This window comes from Rhineura floridana, chromosome 4, assembly GCF_030035675.1.
Source record: "Rhineura floridana isolate rRhiFlo1 chromosome 4, rRhiFlo1.hap2, whole genome shotgun sequence".
NCBI classification, from domain to species: Eukaryota; Metazoa; Chordata; class Lepidosauria; order Squamata; family Rhineuridae; genus Rhineura; species Rhineura floridana.
In genome coordinates, this window is record NC_084483.1 from 189,842,340 (window position 1) to 189,860,837 (window position 18,498).

Consider the following 18,498-nt stretch of genomic DNA (forward strand, 5'->3'; position numbering starts at 1 on the left):
TATTGCGTAGATAATGGAATTCAAGATACATTCATTGAAAATAAATGCCTATCCTCTTAGGATAGAAGGGAACTAATGAAGAGATTGAGAAGCATATTCATTTCTAGTGAAGCTATAATGGAGATGTGCCTACCTAAGATGGTTCTTATTATTTGTTCCTTTTGTTGGGGCATGTCTACAGGGGCAATTTTTTTCCAGTTTTAAATCTGCATAATTACCATGGATACTAGTCAGTGAATTCTGCAAACTGGGGATCCAGGCTCCTACAATGAAGAATTCTTGGTTGCCTCACAGAACTTAAGATGTGGCTTTTTAGCTGTGGAGTTTAGTCTTGTTTTGGGCTTGGATTTTTTTCTGTAGACATCCCAAAAGGCTAAGGGTGAGCAGCAGTGTGTTAGACATAATTATTTTAATAGGATAATAAAAGGTAAATGCTAAAATCTCAACCCCTGCTGCCTTAATCCCAGCCATGAGGCATATAATTTAAAAACTCTTAGTAACATATTGGAAAGCTGCATGAGTTTTGATGAATCACCAGGACAAGGAGATTCTACAACTGTAGGGCAGCCACCAAAGATGCTGCTCTGTATCCTTTACTGTTTGACCTTGATTCCTAGGCAGCAGCTCTTGAGCACCTTGTGAGTTAATTTTAAAGATTATGACAGGAATTATTTTATAGGTATGTTGATCAATATGCCAAACCAGAAGTTTCCCCAAAAGGCAATCAGGAGCCTGGGCAGAAGTGGCACAGTTGCTTTTAGTGACCATTCACTTTCAGGAGATGGGTCATTAATGTCTTTTGCAAGGAGAAGTCTCTGCAGAATAATCTGGGAGTCCCACAGATCATGTTACTTCTAGCCTCCTACTCAAGATAACCCTGGTTCATGGTTGTCCAGGGTTACTGAAAGATTGTGTCTTGCTTCCCCAGTTCTAGTAGATACTGAAGTATCTTAAAGGGGAAACAAATGTTTGGATTTATGGGCATATTTATCAACAATTTTTCTTAGAGATTTTTTTTAACATACTTGGGTGTTGAGATACATTGGTCAGACAATCCTGGAAAATGTTACCGCTGCATGCTAAATTCAATTTAATTTTATTTGAGCTTTTTCTTCTTGTTCACTTCTGTGTGACTGTCTTTTAAACTTCTACTGCTTCAAGGCCCTAGATTTACTTGGAAGTCTTGCTTTCTCACATGGGGCTGAACATTCTCAATCCTTTCCTAATGAGCTCAGACTTGCTTGCACTATAAGTATTTGTTCCATCGGTTCACATTCTGTTGTATGTTGTTGGAACCCTGCTATCGATGGATTCAGCATAGATGCTGCCAGAGATATTGGTGTATTCAATATGAAGCATTTTTGTTTGTAGTCAAAGCAGGCCAAAGAGCTTGAGGGAGCCAGTTCTTTTTCAGTCTACTTAAGAAAGTGAAATGTGGTGATACAGTCAAAAGGAGATCTTTGTCATATTAGTTACTGATATAGATAGAGGAATTATATGTAGCAGACTTCACCCCATTTTTCAGATTTGGACATTCCTTGTATCAGAATTAATTGGTTTTCCTGCTTTATTCCTTAATATATGGTAGGAAAAGTGGTACTCTTTTTGGCGATGTTGGTACTGGCTTAGATTCCGAGTTGCCTTTCCACAAACGGAACCCTGGTCTAGCAGAGGCTTCTGCTGGCAGAATGGGGGTGGGGAACATTATTTTCATTGTTATCCCCTGCATCCTTCCACACCACCTCCAATGCTGTTCCAGATAGTCCCCCACCAAAAGCCTTTTTTTATCAAGGGGCACAAGAGCTGCAGACAAAAATCACTGCTCCCCCAATCCTCCAGGAGGAGCTCACAGGAACTTAAGATCCAAGGTAGTTCCTTTAGGGACAGGAGGAGGGATGGCAGTCTTGGGACCTTGTGAGATCTCTTCTTCAATCCTACAAAATAACAGTGGAAGATTTATTTATTTATTTATTAGATTTATACCCTGCCCTTCCTCCCAATAGGATTCAAACAGCTTATACTTTAGTTTATGCATCGTCCAGTTTCATTTATGATGCAAATACTTCACATTATAGGCATTACTTTAATATCTTTTGCTTTTAGTTGCTTCAAAAAGGTTGTGAAAGAGGCTTACATCAGGAATTATTTTGCAAACTGTGTTTTTGAAAGGACTAAGCATGCTTGAAAAGCATGTATTAATCTTGGCTAAACTTGCATAAAAGAATGTGTTGCTGATACAAGATTTAGATGAAAATGCTTCTTTGATACAAGTGAGTCATCTAATATATGTTGAGTGTGGGTTATTGCGGTAGTTTACGGTAGACTCTACAAACCAACACACACACAATTACAAGGCTGATTGACATACCATAGGTAAAGGGGAAGGGGAAGTAATCCATTTTAGAGGATGCCACCTATTGCATAAAATGGATGTAAGCTTTGGGGGTTTGAATTTATCTCTGTCATCGTCATCCTTCCCCCCCCCCTTGAATTGCCACTGCTTTTTCGATCCTTTGGTTAGAACATTTGTATACCCTTTGAAGCAGTTTTTTTGTTTGCTTTTTATATTCTGTGTTGCCAGTAGAAGATTTCTTTATATACAAAGCCTGTTTCATATTGTATGTACATTTTTGGAAGAACTCAGGAAGACAGATGGATAAATATGTAGATGACTTCTCCAAAACCATTATTACAAACATTTTAATTACTGTTATAAAATGCATGCAGTATCCATAATAATTCATACAAGGTTGGCTTACTGAATTTATCTACCAGGAGCCATGTGTTCAGTATGGTGGCTCCAATTTTATGTAACTCCCTCCCAGTTGAAGTCAGTGAGGCCCTCTCCCTGTTCGACTTTTTGCACTTATTGAAGACTTTTTTTATTCTAGCAGACTTTTTGACTGAATCCTGATTTCATATTTTTAGCTCATTTTTAGCCATTTTACTGTGTCTTGCGTACACCACTTAGAAAATACTGTAATGAAGTCGTATATAGATTGTTTAAAATAAACAACTTGTTGGCAAAAATTGCAATTCCTCCTGCCCCTTTCAGTCACCTTTTTCCATAATAGGTGTAAATGCTTGTGGTCCTGATCTGTTTCAAAACTGTACTTTCAAGAGGGTGACATGCTAATGCCTCTCTTTCTGAATTTGGGAATAAGGAAGCAAATGTCATAGTTTTTCCGAGTAAGAGGCGCAGTTAAAAAAAAAAAGATTGAATATGAAATACAGAAATAACTAGCTCCGTGTGTCAGTTTTTCTTGAAACTAAAATGGTCAGACCAAAATACAGAACTGAAAACTATAAAAAAGTAATAAGACAACCTACTCTAGGTTTTGAGTGGGTTAGTTTCATATTGGAAACACTTGATACTGATCCTATGCGCAGTTGGGAGTAAACTCCATTGGACAAAGTGGGACTTACTTCTGAGTAAACATGGGTAAGATGGGTTGTAAGAAAGATTGTTTAAGAAGAGGGCTAGCTTATGCAATTAACTGTAGTTGATGTTCTTAACTCTAGATATTATTTTAATTTTATTTTTAGAGTTGCAACCAATCTAGTAAGGCGTCTTTGTGAAAGAGGTAAGAGAACTTTCTTTGGGTAATGTTATCAATGAGCATTTCATATGATCTCAACTTCCTCCGTCTTTCAAAATAGATTAGAAAGGCCATGTGGTTGTATGTAGCAGTAATAATGGTCTGTCTAAGCTTTAAAAATGAACAGTTTTTTTAAAGCTGCAGGCATGTGCGTATGCATACATACACACATTCTCTCTTATGTGTTTTAAAATGTAAGTTTAATCCATGATGTTTTATGTTGCAGAGATTCCTAGTTGCTATACTTGTGTAAATGATCTACTTCAAAACTTTCTGCCAGCCCCAAAGCGACTGATGTTAGTTGCATGCCCTCCTGTTTGCTGATCTTTTAAAAATGTAATCATGCCCTTGCACCTGTGAGGAGTTTGAGAATGTCTCACTTCTGGTCAGGAGAACCTGTTTTGAATGATGTCCTTCTTTAATTCAGGCTCTAGATTCATATTCTGCTGCACTATGCAAATGTCCTTATGTACAGGTGCAGTCCAGCATGCATGGCTGTTTTGCAGCTTCCAGCAGTAGTTGCTACAGTGGCAGAAAGCAGGGCAACATTGTGTGCCTCGCTTCCCAATGCCAAGCTTCGCTGCCACTTACCAAGAAGGGGAGGGCGAAGTGTGGGGAACTCAGAGCGGCAGAATCACCCACACCACACTGGCTCCCCGCCCCTCTCCCCTCTCTGTCTTGGTAAGCAGCAGTGATGCTCTGTGTTGGGAAGCCAGGTGCACAATGCCACCCTGCCTGCTCCACCTCACCGGCCATTGCTGGCAGCTTCTATTAATTTCAGTGGGGCTAGCACAGATAACGTAATAATAAAATAAATGATATTTCTATCCTGCCTTTCATCCAAGAAGCTCAAGATGGCACAAATTGTTCTTCCTCTCTCCATTTTATCCTCACAGCAATCCTGTGAGACTAGTGACTGACCCAAGGTCACCCAGTGAGTGTAATGGCTGAGTCAGAATTTGAACCCTGGTTTCTCAGGTCCTGTAATCATCACTGGCTCTCATTAGGCCTTTGTCTTAAATGGACATCACTGTAATTGTACTATTTGTTTTTCAGAAACTCCCCCAGATGCTCTGATATTAGAGTCACCTTTTACAAACATACGTGAAGAAGCTAAAAGCCACCCCTTTTCAGTGGCAAGTATAAATTTATATGTTGGAGTTGCCATCTCTTCATGCCACATCTAGTTAGTGTAGGATTAGTATACATACCTCTGTTCACTTGAGAATTCTTATCGTACCTGGAGTCTGTTGGCCCTTGAGCTAGTCTTTATCAAGATTTTTGTTCATGTATTGACTTTTCCAGCCTCTGGTAGTGCTTTTTCTTCTGCAAGAGCTTTGCCAGTCTGCAAAGGTTCAATGAATTCCATGTCAAAAGTGCACTCTGCAAATGTATTTGTATCAGGTATCTCCAATAGTACAGTAACAAGTAATTGAAACTTGACCTCCTTTGACTCCAAGCTATTAGGAATTTAGAAATAAATGGTAATAAGCATTAGCACTCAGAAGTTGGGCTATGGTACTCTTACTTTTTATATTGTGTGGCCTACAAAGCTCAGAGCATTTATTAAGAAGCTCTAAATGCATCTTATAAATCATCATTATTTTGTAGGTTGCTCTGAAATGTCAGGCAATCAATGGAGTTCTTAAGAAGCTGTAAGCTGCACCTCTAGGCCTGCATCTTCTGAGGGGCCTGCCAAGCCTGTGGAGAGCTATACATCCAAGGAACACTTGGTGCCAGTTGCACTAAAATCCTTGTGTGGAGTAATTGTTGCTCCATTTGGGGATTGGCTGGGGAAAGTGTAAGCGCCTTGTTATAGAACTTGGGATCCTTTCTAATGCATGGATGCTTTCCATTGAAGAGGGAGGAATGAGAGTCCCTCTGACATAGCGGCTGACTAACCTTAGAACTAGATTGAAGGGGCAAGGTTGGATAAGATGCTGCCTTACTTCCCTCCTGATCACACCTGTCTGTTTTAAGAAAAATGATGGCTGCCTGCTTGATGCCGCCACTCTCTCCTTCCAAAAAGGTTCATCCATAGGGAATGATCATCAGGGAACGGAGAGAAGGCAGCTTGAAAGGAAGAATAGAATCCAGGCCTTTACTTCCTACCACTTCATTGGAGCCACTTGCCCATTAGCAATCAATGGAGAATTTACAAATAATATCTTAGGTACTTTGGAGCAAGTGAACTACACAAGCACAAAGAGCAGGGCCTGAAATTTCCTGACCTTCTCTGGGTAATCTCAATAAACTTGGCCCCTCCTTTTCTCCTGATAAGAACTGGGCTAGTATGTGCACACCCTTGATTTTACAATCAACTTCTCAGTCTAAACTATTTACAGAAACCTGACTAGAAGAACAGATATTTCAGATTGCACCTATGAAGCAGCTCTTGAAAATGAACATTAAAACAACCTTTCTGCCACTGTGCTACATTGTTATGCCTGTTGCTTTAGATTCATGTGTGACTATAGCCAATTTAGTGTTGTTGTTTTTTAATTGTTCAGAAATAGAACATAGAAGTCTGTTTAGAAGATTTTGTTTATTACTTATATACCTGTGAACCTTTTCATTTAGATATATAGATATTTCCCAGGATTTGATTGGTTCTTCCTTGACCCCATCACATCAAGTGGAATTAAATTTTCAAATGATGAGAAGTAAGTAAATATTCTGTCTCTTGAATGTTCTTCCTCTTTTTCTTTCTGGCTGAGAATTTCCTTGAAAGATATCTAAACCTAATACCCTGAGAACCTATCACATCCCTGAAGGCCTCATCCACAAACATCTACCTCTTTCAGCTTCTTCAGGTCACCTATCTGGGCCTCAAGGGATCAAATTGTTCCCTGAGAGCCAGGAGCTCATTACATCAAGTACACAGCCACAACTTCTGTCTAGCAGGCATACAACACTCTCTGCAATTCACTGGATAGCTCCCACACTCTTACTAACTTTCTACTTTCATAACAGATTTTATGTTTACTGGGATTGTTCACTTGGAAAATTGAGATCTAGAAGACCATTTTTAATTGGATAGCTTCAATTTTATTTTAATTAAATCTTCCAGCCCTGAGTTATGCAGTAAAGTTTATTGGCATTAGAAGGCTGTTGAAAGGATATGTGTGAGGAATGGAGTCTGCCTCAAAGCTATCGAAAAGAGGTTATGTGCCAGGAATGGATAGAAAACACTCCGATTTAAATGGGTAACACAGACATTGGAAGCTGTAGATGTTCCAAGTTGATTGCGAGTTGATGGACTTCTAAAAATGCATATTAATGTTGTGATGTTTTTTACAGTGTGAAGCATATTTCTTGCTCTCTACTAATTCTTCATGCTGAAGATGATCCTGTTGTACCATTTCATCTTGGAAAGAAGGTGTGTTCTTCTGCTTAATTTTTCCTTGCCTGCTGCTTGTACATTGCAGCTGCCCTTCAGTAAATTACTGGGGAAACTGCTTTTGTCTCCAAGTAATATGTAGTTCAGTCTGAGCCAGGGACAAGGCTAGCCTGTACAGCACCATGGACAGAATCTGGCTTTGTCTGTACCTTCTTTTAACTCCCTCTTGCCTCTGCTTCCCTTGCCACAATCCAGAGATGTAGTCTTGCCCATAATTTAGCTGAAGCAGTTTTTGTTTCTCTGTACTGTACTCCCAGGTTTATGCACAGATGTCTTCCAAAGTCGATGGGAATAGTTGGTTCCATAGAGAAGGAGGCAAAAAGGTGGTGCCAAAATTAATGCTACATGTGCACTATTGTAATGTTTGTATTCTGCACTAATTAACCTGGAGTAACTTCCACTGCTTAGTAGGTACCCAGAAATTATTACAATCTTGAGGAGGTAGGGATGGTAGCCATCCCATGTCTAGGGTTCCTCTTAGGGCTCAAACCTAATGAAAATTGCCTCTTTGTCTGACATGCAAGGAGCCTGCTAGTATAGCTACCCTGTCCAGTAAGAGGAAAGGGGCCCTGTCCCTAGAGGACAGTGCAGTGCAAAATATAGTTCCAAACACCTTGTATTTCAATCCTGCTAATGGGCTTTCACTTCAGAAACAACTTGATTCTCTGCAGCATGTCAGAAAAAGATAAGGCTTCATAGGCAATCCTTTCTGTTTAGCAAAGATAACATGGGTTGGGTTTCCTCCCTGCCAAACGATACCTATCCAAGAGGTCCATGTTGCATATATTTGTGTGTGCAACTCATTATTAAATGAAGTTTGTGCATGTTCAGTGTGACACAGCATTGAAGAGTTTCTACCTCTGATTAAAGCTCAGTGCTCTTTTTATATAACAGCTAATTTTGCTACACAGCTAAGACGCAGATCCATAGATTCACATAGATTCATATATCGCAAACATGTGGGTTCAGATCCCTACTTCAGTCCATAAACATACATTTGAAGAGTAGGTTGAAGTCCTGCCCTTACACTCTTGCTTTAACCGTCCTGCTGCAAGCAGAACAGAATAGTCAAAGAGTAATATAACAAACATTAGTTATAATGTTATAACCAAAGAACATTAAGTTAGTACACTTGTTTCGTGGAAAAGGAAATTGATTTACATGAACTTGCTACTTAATTAGCCACAACAAAGATACAGTAGTTATAGAAATAAATGTTGTTACTAGTCTGTAAATTTCTGTATTATTGTGTTACATATTTCTACATTTCATCAACTTGCATTTGTTTTGAAACTGCTTTTACAGTTATATAACATTGCTGCCCCATCTCGGAGCTTCCGTGATTACAAGGTACAATTGGTTCCATTTCACACAGACCTAGGCTACAGGCATAAATATATCTACAAGAGCCCAGAACTACCTCGAATATTACGGTAATTAAAAGGATTGCTAATAATATGTGTTCTGGAGTTTCCACAGATTGGTTCATCATGAAAGGGGGGGAGAGAGACAGAGACAGAGAGATAATTTCCCTCCATTCCTACCCTACCTTACTCTAGCAGCCTTTCCCAACCAGTGTGCCTCCAGATGTTGTTGGACCACAACTCCCATCAGCCTCAGCCAGCATTGCCAATGGCTGAGGCTGATGGGAGTTGTGGTCCAACAACATCTGGAGGCACACTGGTTGGGAAAGGCTGCTCTAGAGGTTGATTGTAGTTAACCTGCATAGAGTCTCGTGGTTTTTTTTAGCAAATTCTCTTTACCAATTGTCTTTCTTTGGAATTCTTGAAGTGATTTATAGAAAAATGTAACTTTCAAATTTTAAGAAGCGATAAAAATACAGATCACTGTAAAAGTTCATTTTTTAAAAAAGCATATTTAGTCTCTTCAGGGGCTCCAGTTATCCATGTTTTGTATAGTGGGATTAGTGTGTTGTACATGGGGCTGGCTTTTGAAGACTATTCAGAAACTTGAATTAATTCATAATAATGCATGGTTTGCTAGTATTGTATCTTCACTGACGTCCTGGTGCAATTGAAAGTGTTGGGTCTAACTTGTGACGCTCTGAGTCTATTCAGAAGCAAGTCGCATTGAGTTCAATGGTGATTACTCTGGATATAAGGTGGCAACCTAAATGTCTTGGGACATGGATCTCTGAAGGAACAGTCTTCTCCTTTATGAACTTGCCCATTCCTTTAAGATCATCTTCTGAGGTTCTTCTCCACATGCCCCCACCTTTAGGGAGGTGGCAACCATAGATTGCACCTCCTCTGTTGTGCTCCAGTTTTGGAATTTTCTACCCAGAAACACTTGAATGGTGCCAGCTTTTGGGGGCAAACGAAAACTATTTTTGTTTCTGGGAGCAAGATCCAATGTCATACCAGTGGACGCAGCGTGGCTTCCCCTTCCTCTCACCCCTCTGAAGCTCCCCATGACTCCCAATTTGGTCCAGTGGGTCCCACAACCCTCTAGCAGATTTTGGGACTGCATGGGGAAGGAGAAGAAGGAAGTCCTGTTTGTGCAAACAGGAGTCCATTGCACAAGCAGGATGCCGCAATTGAATATCACCCTGGGCTTTTAATAGGTTGCTGTTTTTTATATTGGATTTTTTATTATTATGTTGAGCTTTAATATAATTGTTTCCTGGGGGCAGGGGATAGCTGTGTTAGTCACTTCCAACAAAGAGTATTGAAGACTGACATGGTTGTTTGTGCATAAGCTTTCATGGATTACAGTCAGAGGCATGTTGTATCGTTGTTGTGGATGCAATAGTTATAAGCTGCCTTGGAAAAAGCTGAAAGTTGGGACAGACATTTTTAAATGTGTGACAAAGAAAATCAAAATGTTGTTTTTTTTCAGTATAGCAGCTAATTGGAAAAGGACAAGTTGTGCTCTGTAGTAAAGTAGCATGTGGGGGCATTTTTTGCAAGTCCCACTCATTGAAGTAGCTTTGCAAAGAAGTTGTTCCTACTGAGTGTCTTCAAAACATGTTTTTTTTGGTCAAAATGTGAATCAGTCAGAACATTACTCTTTGGGGAAGCATGTTATTGTGAAAGCTCTGCTTCTCATTACCACCACCTCCCCAGTTTTTTCAGATGGTTGACAGTTCATTTTATCTTTAAAGACTTTCTTAAATACCTCCTTTTCTATCTCCTGATCTCTTAGATCCTTTTCCTCCAAAGGGAAGTTGCAACTTCTTAATAATATGTTTAGGTTCACTGCTGCAGATACAGAGGCAGTGGCCACATCCAAACATCACAAGAAACCATGGTGATGAGAGTGTGCTGCAGTGAACCTCAGCCTCGCATGCTGTTCCCTCCTGTTCCTTCATGTGCAAGGAAAGGAGATTGGAAACTTCCATTTGCGGTTTTAAGTAAAGCACAGTTTTCTGTTTCACCTGAATACAGAAAATGGTGACTTGTGCAGTCTGTAGTTAGCTATCAAACCACAGTTATCCTGGTTTGTAAACTAACAATGGTAGCTTTCCCCTTACTGGAGGGCACCAGGATTGGGGAATCTGACACCCACCAGATTTCTTTTGAACTACAACTGCCATCCACTCCAGGAGGATAGCCAATGGCCTGAGGTGATGGAAGTTGTAGTCCAAAATGTTTGGAGTGCACCAGGTTAGGGAAGGCTGACCTATGGTTTCTTGTATTCATATGTAACAGTAAACTGTGATTTGTTACATTTTCCTCAAAGAAACTTCCCATATCCTCCCTTCACATATGAAGGAAGAAGTGTGCCTGAGCCCATGGCCCACAGTGGTGCATTTCACCATGGTTTGTTGTGACACACAAGTATGGCCAATGCCTTTGATTGAAACTACCACAACTGCACTTCTGTTTGTAGAATGGGACTTCCCACCTTCCCCTTTCTGGAGACCTCCAGAAAGGTAGGTGTGTGTGTGTGGCACAGGAGGTTGCAGCTGGATGGGGCAATCATCCAAAATTGGGCACTTGCTTCCGCTATCACAAGGGTATCTTTTGGATCCATCCTGGTTGCTGGAATCTCCAGTAGGGACCTGAGAGAGCAAGACAGAGACATCTTAGAAAGTTGTGTCAATTGCAATAGATAGTATTGGGCTAGATAGACCAGTGATCAAAGTTTGAAAATTCCTTGTGTCTTTCTAGAATCTGAATGATATACTTGTATTTTTGCAATCATCCATTCATCCTAGATAAATATGGCTGAAAATAGTGGATACTGACATGTCTCTTCCTCTTCCTGTATTCCATTATGATCATAAATTTGCTAAGAGTAACCCTGTCATGGTGGCTCTTGTGCATCTTCTACTAGTTAGGCTTTGTGAAGGAGTTGTCTTGGCTGCTGCCCAATATAAGAGGTCAGCCGGAGCCTCCAGAGTTTTTCAGACACAACAGAAAACTGTTGAAAGATTTTTGAGGCAAACTATTTAGAGGTCTGCGTTTGGGAGTTGCTCTAAATATTTGAAAACTGAGGTGATGTGAGACAGGGAATAAAATTAAATAAAATAGTGGATCAGTGCAGTTTCTTCTGGAGCTGTGGTGCCCCAGAATAATAACCACCATGTGACATTTACATAGAGCTTTTTATTCGTTCTTTATTAAAAAATATTGATATGCCACAATTTCATAAAAAATGTCAAAGTGGTTTACAGTAAAAAAAAACTCTCACAAGCATTACAATTATTATAATATAATAAAAACCTCACAAAAAATAAAAACAGATAACCAGGTATTAACAGAAAATGATTTTCTGTCTGCATTAGCCTGCCAAGAAAAGTTTTCAGCAGGTGTCTGAAAGTTCATACAGAAGACATCTACTGCATCTCTATTGGAAGAGCATTCCACCGGACTGGGCCAATAACACTGAAGCCTCTCTTTCGTGTTGACATCAAATGAGGTTCACCAACTCGGGGGACACTTAGTGATGCTCCTACAGATATAAAGATCAAGAAGAGATCCTGGCCCTCCCCTTTGTGGCAATTTTTCAAGTACTTGAAGAGTGCTATCATATCTCCCCAGCCTTCTTTTCTCAAGGCTAAACATGCCCAGTTCTTTCAGTCTTGCCTCATAGGGCTTTGTTTCCAGTTCCCTGATCATCATCATTGCCCTCCTCTGAACCTGTTCCACTTTGTCTGCATCCTTCTTAAAGTGCAGTGTCTAGAACAGGACGCAGTACTCAAGATGAGGCCTAACCAATGCCAAATAGAGGGGAACTAATATTTAATGCAATTTTGAAACTATACTTCTGTTAATGCAGCCTAAAATAGCTTTTGCTTTTTTTGCAGCCATATCGCACGGTGGCAGCTTGTGATCAGCAACAATTCCAAGATCCTATTCACACATAGTATTGCTGAGCCAAGTATTCCCATCTTATAACTGTGCATTTGGTTTCTTTTTGCTAGGTATAGAACTTATCCCTTAAGTTTCAATGCTTCAGCCTATCAAGATCCCTTGAATTTTGTGTCTGTCTTCCAGGGTATTAGCTATCCCTCCCAATTCTGTATCATCTGCAAATTTGATAAGCATTCCCTGCACCTCCTCACAGAAGTCATTCATAAAACGTTGAAGAGCACTGGGCCCCAGGGCCAAGCCCTGCAGTACCCAGCTCATTACCTCCCCCCAGTTTGAGAATGAACCATTGATAAGTACTCTTTGAGTACTATTCTGTAGCCAACTGTGGATCTGCCTGATAGTTGTTCCAACCACCCACATTGAGGTAGCTTGCTAATCAGAATATCATAGGGCAGTTTGTCAAAAGCTTTGCTGAAGTCGAGATATATTATGTTCACAGCATTCCCACAGTCTACAAGGGAGGTTACCTGATTAAAAATGAGATCAGATTAGTCTGGCAGGATTTGTTCTTAGTAAATCCATGTTAGCTTATAATAATCACTGCATTGTTTTCAAGGTACTTACAGATTGACTGCTGTATAATTTGCTCCATAATTTTCCCAGGGATTGATGTCAGGCTGACTGGTCTGTAGTTCCCTGGATCCTCCTTTTTGCCCTTTTTGAAGATAGGGACAACATTAGCTCTCCTCCAGTCATCTGGCACTTCACCAGACCTCCACGATTTTGCAAAGGTAATAGATAGAGGTACTGAGAGTTCTTCAGCTAGTTCTTTCAATATTCTAGGATGCAGGTCATCAGGCCCTGCAGATTTAAACTTGTTCAAAATGACTAGGTATTCCTTTACCATTTGTCTATCAATCTCAAGCTGCAATCCTGCCCTGGCAACTTCATGTTTCCCGGGAGGGTCATAGACCCTCTTTTAGGAGAAGACTGAGCCAAAGTAGGAATTGAGCACTTCTGCCTTTGTCATTTGTTATCATTTTGCCATCCTCATTGAGTAGCTGTGCCACCATTTCTTTTCTCTGTCTTTTACTATAGACATACCTGAAGAAAGCTTTCTTGTTGCTTTTGGCATCTCTCACTAACTTCGGGTCATTCTCAGCTTTTAGCCTTCCTGATGCTATCCCTGCAATTCCATGCTACCTGTCAGTACCCATCCTTTGTGGCCTGGCCTTCCTTCTACTTCCTTTATCCTTTTTTGTTTTCAGGTCATCTCTAAGCTTTCTCTGAAACCACATTGGCGGCTTCTTTTGCCTCCCCCCCCCTTTTTTTTTTTGAATTGTTTGCCATTATTCCTTTAGAATTTCCCTTTTGAAAAGCTCCCATCCATCTTGGATTCCTTTTTCATTAGGGTCACTTGCCATAGAACCTTACTTATCATTGTTCTGTGTTCATTAAAATCAGTTTTCCTGAAGTCCAGGGTACACTTATGGCTACTCCGAACTTTTGTTTCCTTTAAAATCAAGAACTCTGGTATAGTGTGGTCACTTTTCCCCAGAGTTCCCATAACTGCCACTTCATCCACCAAGTCATATCTGTTGGTTAGAATCAAGTCAAGGATAGCCGATCCTCTAGTTGCTTCCTCCACTTCCTGTAGGAGAAAGTTATCTCCCACACAAATCAGGAATTTCTTGGAGGAGCCGTGTTTGGCAGAATTTGTCTCCCAACAGATACTGGGGTAATTGAAGTCCCCCATTACTACTACATCATGCGTCCTCAAAACATTGGCAGTTTGCTTTTTGAAAGTTTCTTATTTGTCGTCTTCTTGAGTGGGTGGTCAGTAGTAGACTCCAACCACCATGTTCCTTTTATTCCTTGCTCCATTAATCTTAATCCAGATACTCTCGGTGGAGCTACCAAGGTCATCCTCCTGTATGTCTGTGCAGGAATATATGTCTTTAACATAAATACAGCAAATATGTTATATTTCACTAAATGGTATTCAAGGGAGCTCACAACAATACAATTCAGTAAAATACAACAAAACAGGAATAAACTAAACTAAAATCAAGACAGATAAAACTGGAATAAAATCAGTAAGCAGCCAATTAAAACCAATTAGCAACTTGCCCATTTACTTAAGACATTAGAACTGAGCCTAAAGAATAATGGGGGGGGGCTTACCTCTCTATAATCAGTATATACATTACTATTTTACATAACCTATAAAATATGTAGAATGAAAATGAAACTACTTTAAAAAAAGGTGTGTGTGTGTGTACAGAATTAAATGGAGAAAAATTGCCAAGTGACTTGTGTGTTTGAGACTGAGGGTCAAGCTAGACATGATGTGAGCAGTCAGGTTTCTTCCCATGTCTGCTTTATTCACAATGTATTTAAAGGAAGAGGATGGCGAGTCCTTTTTGCAGTAAGAATGAGTGTGTGGGTGAAAGAAGCTGACCCTCCCCTTTTGCCCCTCCCCTCTCACCATGTGATTTGTCACTTCACTTCAGGCACTTCTTTCTCAGCCCAACTCACCTCTGCTACCTGAGCAGTCCCACATCAGGTTTTCCTTTTCAGCATCATGGTCCCAGCTTGGAAAGAGAGCAGCTGTCGTACAGCGTAGGACATGTATGGGAATCTAAGTGGAAAGAATTCCGTTGACTTTGATGTTCTGAAAACTACTGGCCACAGAAGGGCAGGTGGGAAGAGAATGGGTAAAGCGGAAGTACCAAAACAATTGGCACTGCTCATGTTTTTTCCCCCCCTTTCTTAGGGAATTCCTGGGGAAATCGGGACATCAGCAGCATCATTGAAGACCACTGTGTGATTGACTTAAATTATCATCTGCAAAAAGGGTCTGCAAATTATTTTAAACCCAAGCACTGAAAAGCCACAGATTCTTGCTTCAGTCTTAATGTATACCCTTGGAGATATGAAGATATGAAGAGATACGAAGAAAAAAGAACGTAGCTGGCTTCTGTCTCTCTTTTCCCACCCCTTCTAAAGAACAAGAGAAACAAATCAGAACTCTGAAGTTTAAGCACAAGAAGGACTTGGCAAAAATCTTTCAGAAGTTATGAACATTCCTATAAAAGTGTATTGGGTCACAACAGCTCTTTACAAGACAACCCCCCCCTCAGCAACCTGCACTCTGAAACACAAATGGACTGCAGTTATCTGCAAAAAATGTAACTGCTATAATATTTCAGTGCTGCATCTAGTTTACCTTAGTTGCAGGTTGTTCTTTTAATAGAATTTAGTTCAGTGAGGGTTTTTTTCCTCCCCCTCATCAAGATATCAAACTGGGGAGTTGCTGAAGATGATGGATAGTTTGGTTTTTAAAATTATTTGAGAAGCTTCAGAGGTGAGGATGCTTGCAAGAAAACATTTCAGAATGCACTGAAGCGTGTTTCTCCTTTAAAAAGAGGCAAATATTTCATAGTGATTTGTTTCCCTTTCTCTATTGCCTTGCTTTCAAGTTGTCTCCCACATATAGATAATATATAAAAATCGTTTATACCTCATATACAGATACATCCTCTTTGAGATTCCTTCTTCCTGTCTCCAAACCATATTTTTTAGATGCCCAGGTCTTTTAAGTGATGTAAGATGTATTGATTACAAATTACACACTCAAAGGTTGTTTGAAAGACTCCTTCTGTAAAGAGAGGGTGTATTTAGTCTAGAATGGATAAAGAATTTGTTTTTCAGCTGTGGTGAAGATGTCTTCCAGTCTCCTCTAGAGACATACAAGCACTTTGGGGATGAGAAAATTGGTATCGTCTTTAGTAATCATGTTTCTTCATTCCTCCCTCCCAAGCCCCATCCATTCTCTCACCCGCCAAAAAAACTACTCAGGTACATCAAAGCTGGTCACAGGTTTTCTTTAAAATACAAGATAAATTGCACTAAAATGAATTCCTTAACTTGGAAGATCTTTTCTGGTAAATTATGTTTGTTTTCATTAGTAATAAAATAGCTGCTCGGACTTTTCTCAACAGTGAAAATACTAACATTTGAATCTGAAACACCTAATTTTATTCAAACCAACCAAAGGCATTTGAAAGTAAAAACGCTTTCTGATAACAAAACCTTATTGTTCATTAAAACAATGCCGTTCTGCTTAAAATATTTAGCTTGACATTTATATTTATTAAAAGCAAGAGGTGTATGAAAACCTCCTGACCAGCCTTGAATGTTCCCCTCAGTTGGCACATGCCAGGCATAAAGACCTTGTTTTTCTATTTATTTTTTTTACTGTAGCAAATCAATTCTGGCCTGAATTGAAATCTTAGCAGGCAGCATGATAGTAATTAATGATAATAAATACTGAATCTGAAATTCATATTCCTCTCCTTTATTGGCCTTGGCCAAATCATTATCTTAACATACCTCATGATGGTTCAGTCTCATTGTGGCAGCTGGAGCCTGTTTTTGACACTTATAAAATTGACACAGTTGGCCAATATGTTGAATTTACTGGGATATAAAATACGTTGGCCCATCTGTGATGGGAAGTTCAAAGACCACATTCGAAGGAGATGCTTCATAGGATCATAGAATAGTAGAGTTGGAAGGGGCCTATAAGGCCATCAAGTCCAACCCCCTGCTCAATGCATGCTCAATGCCCCCTGCTTTATGGTGCACAAGTAGATGTTAAGAGCCCCAGTGGCTTCCAGTTCAGTGTGGCTCTTGACTGAAAGCTGCCGTTCCTTCCCCATCTCACCCATGTCACTACTTCTGTCAAAGTAGGAGTTTAGCAAGCTCTTCATTTGCCAGCTTCAGGATTCTCAGTCACCATTCATGCAGGAGTGGCATGGCAGACAATTTGAGACTCCTTTTTGTTGAAACAAATGGGAGCGTTCTATGTAATGCTGTTGCTGCTGCTATTGCCCACCTTAGTGTGAGTAGAAATAAGAAGACCATGGGCAGTGAAGTTGTTGGGCCCAAGCAGATTGATTTACAGTAGCCTCATGTTTTGTGTCAGTACAGCATTCCATAAACATACAGCATTCAGCATAGTAGTCTTAGACACTAGTATTCAGAAGTGAATTATTCAGCCTGAAGTATATAGAAGGCACTGTTCACTAATATTGTCTGTATACGGAATACTGTGGTTTTGCATGCATCAAAGACTAATATTTTAGAGATTCATCCTATTTCCAAAGCAGACAGCAGCTTGTTCTTTGCAGTGAGACTTTCTCCTGTCTACCAAGGTTTTGATTCACAATAACCTCTGAGCGAATCATGCCACGTAAAATTCCATCTGTTCCCTTCTCCATCCCATGTGCTTTGGTTTTACTACACTAACAAGAACAACCACTATTTTGCCTTTTTTGTTGAAACAAACGGTTCTATGTAACGTTGCTGCTATCGCCCACCTTAGTGTTGGTAAAAGTACAAACCAATGTGGAAATGTCATCTCCTCTCATGCAACAAAAATTAGGTTCCAGAGCATGTATCAGTGCTGTTTATTCCAAGGCATATGTTCCAATTTTTAGGCCAGTAACATGCATTGAAATGGAAATGCTTATCTAAAAAGTGTGTAGTTTTAATAAAACAAATTACTTAAGACTTTTTTTGTTGTAACCTGTTATTATTTTAAAAAACAAAAGTTACAGGCTTCTAGATCTACCCAGGAAAATGTGATCAAAAAGATATGTAGAATTTAAAATGGCTGACATGCAGGGTCCAACTAACTATGAATGGAATTTTGCTTATATAACAGCTTTTCTGCTATAGCCCTTGAACCTAGCTAAAGCACCTTCTCAAATGGCCTGGGTGTGGTGGTGGTGGGGTGCAGCTGGGGGTGAATGGAAACTGTAGGCAAACAGGCAAGCAGCAGTCGCTTCTGCCTACACAAGGAAATTCTTGGATCCTGCCCATTGTGATTTGCCCTGGGCAAATGTGACTTATTTCCACAAGTGATTTCTGTCAATGCTCCATTCATCAGCAGAAATGTATTAGGCAACCAATAAGATGAGATTCAAGCCTGACAACTTCATACACTCTGCATGTAGAATGGATTCTGCACATACAATGGGCTTTAGACTTACGTTTCTTAAGAGTAGTATAGTTGCATGACAACTCTTCCCCCCCCCCCCAAAAAGCAATTTTCAATATGAATGTGGGATAGGGAATTCTTTTCTGCATATGCCATGAGACTTCGTGGAGGTCAGGACATGGACATTCTTGTTGCTTGCAGCCCATGTATTTA

At 40.0% G+C, this 18,498-nt stretch overlaps 1 protein-coding gene across 1 annotated transcript in view; it reads left to right on the forward strand.

Annotated features, from left to right (window-relative positions):
* The window catches only part of ABHD12 (abhydrolase domain containing 12, lysophospholipase), a 48,573-nt gene extending 30,718 nt beyond the window's left edge, over positions 1-17,855 (forward strand). The window contains exons 8-13 of the mRNA XM_061625621.1: positions 3,547-3,584; positions 4,656-4,735; positions 6,180-6,262; positions 6,900-6,978; positions 8,305-8,432; positions 15,055-17,855. Of these exons, the coding sequence (XP_061481605.1) occupies positions 3,547-3,584; positions 4,656-4,735; positions 6,180-6,262; positions 6,900-6,978; positions 8,305-8,432; positions 15,055-15,094 (448 nt within the window). The 3' untranslated portion in view covers positions 15,095-17,855. The remainder of the gene's footprint in view (positions 1-3,546; positions 3,585-4,655; positions 4,736-6,179; positions 6,263-6,899; positions 6,979-8,304; positions 8,433-15,054) is intronic.
* The last annotated feature ends 643 nt before the right edge of the window (positions 17,856-18,498 follow it).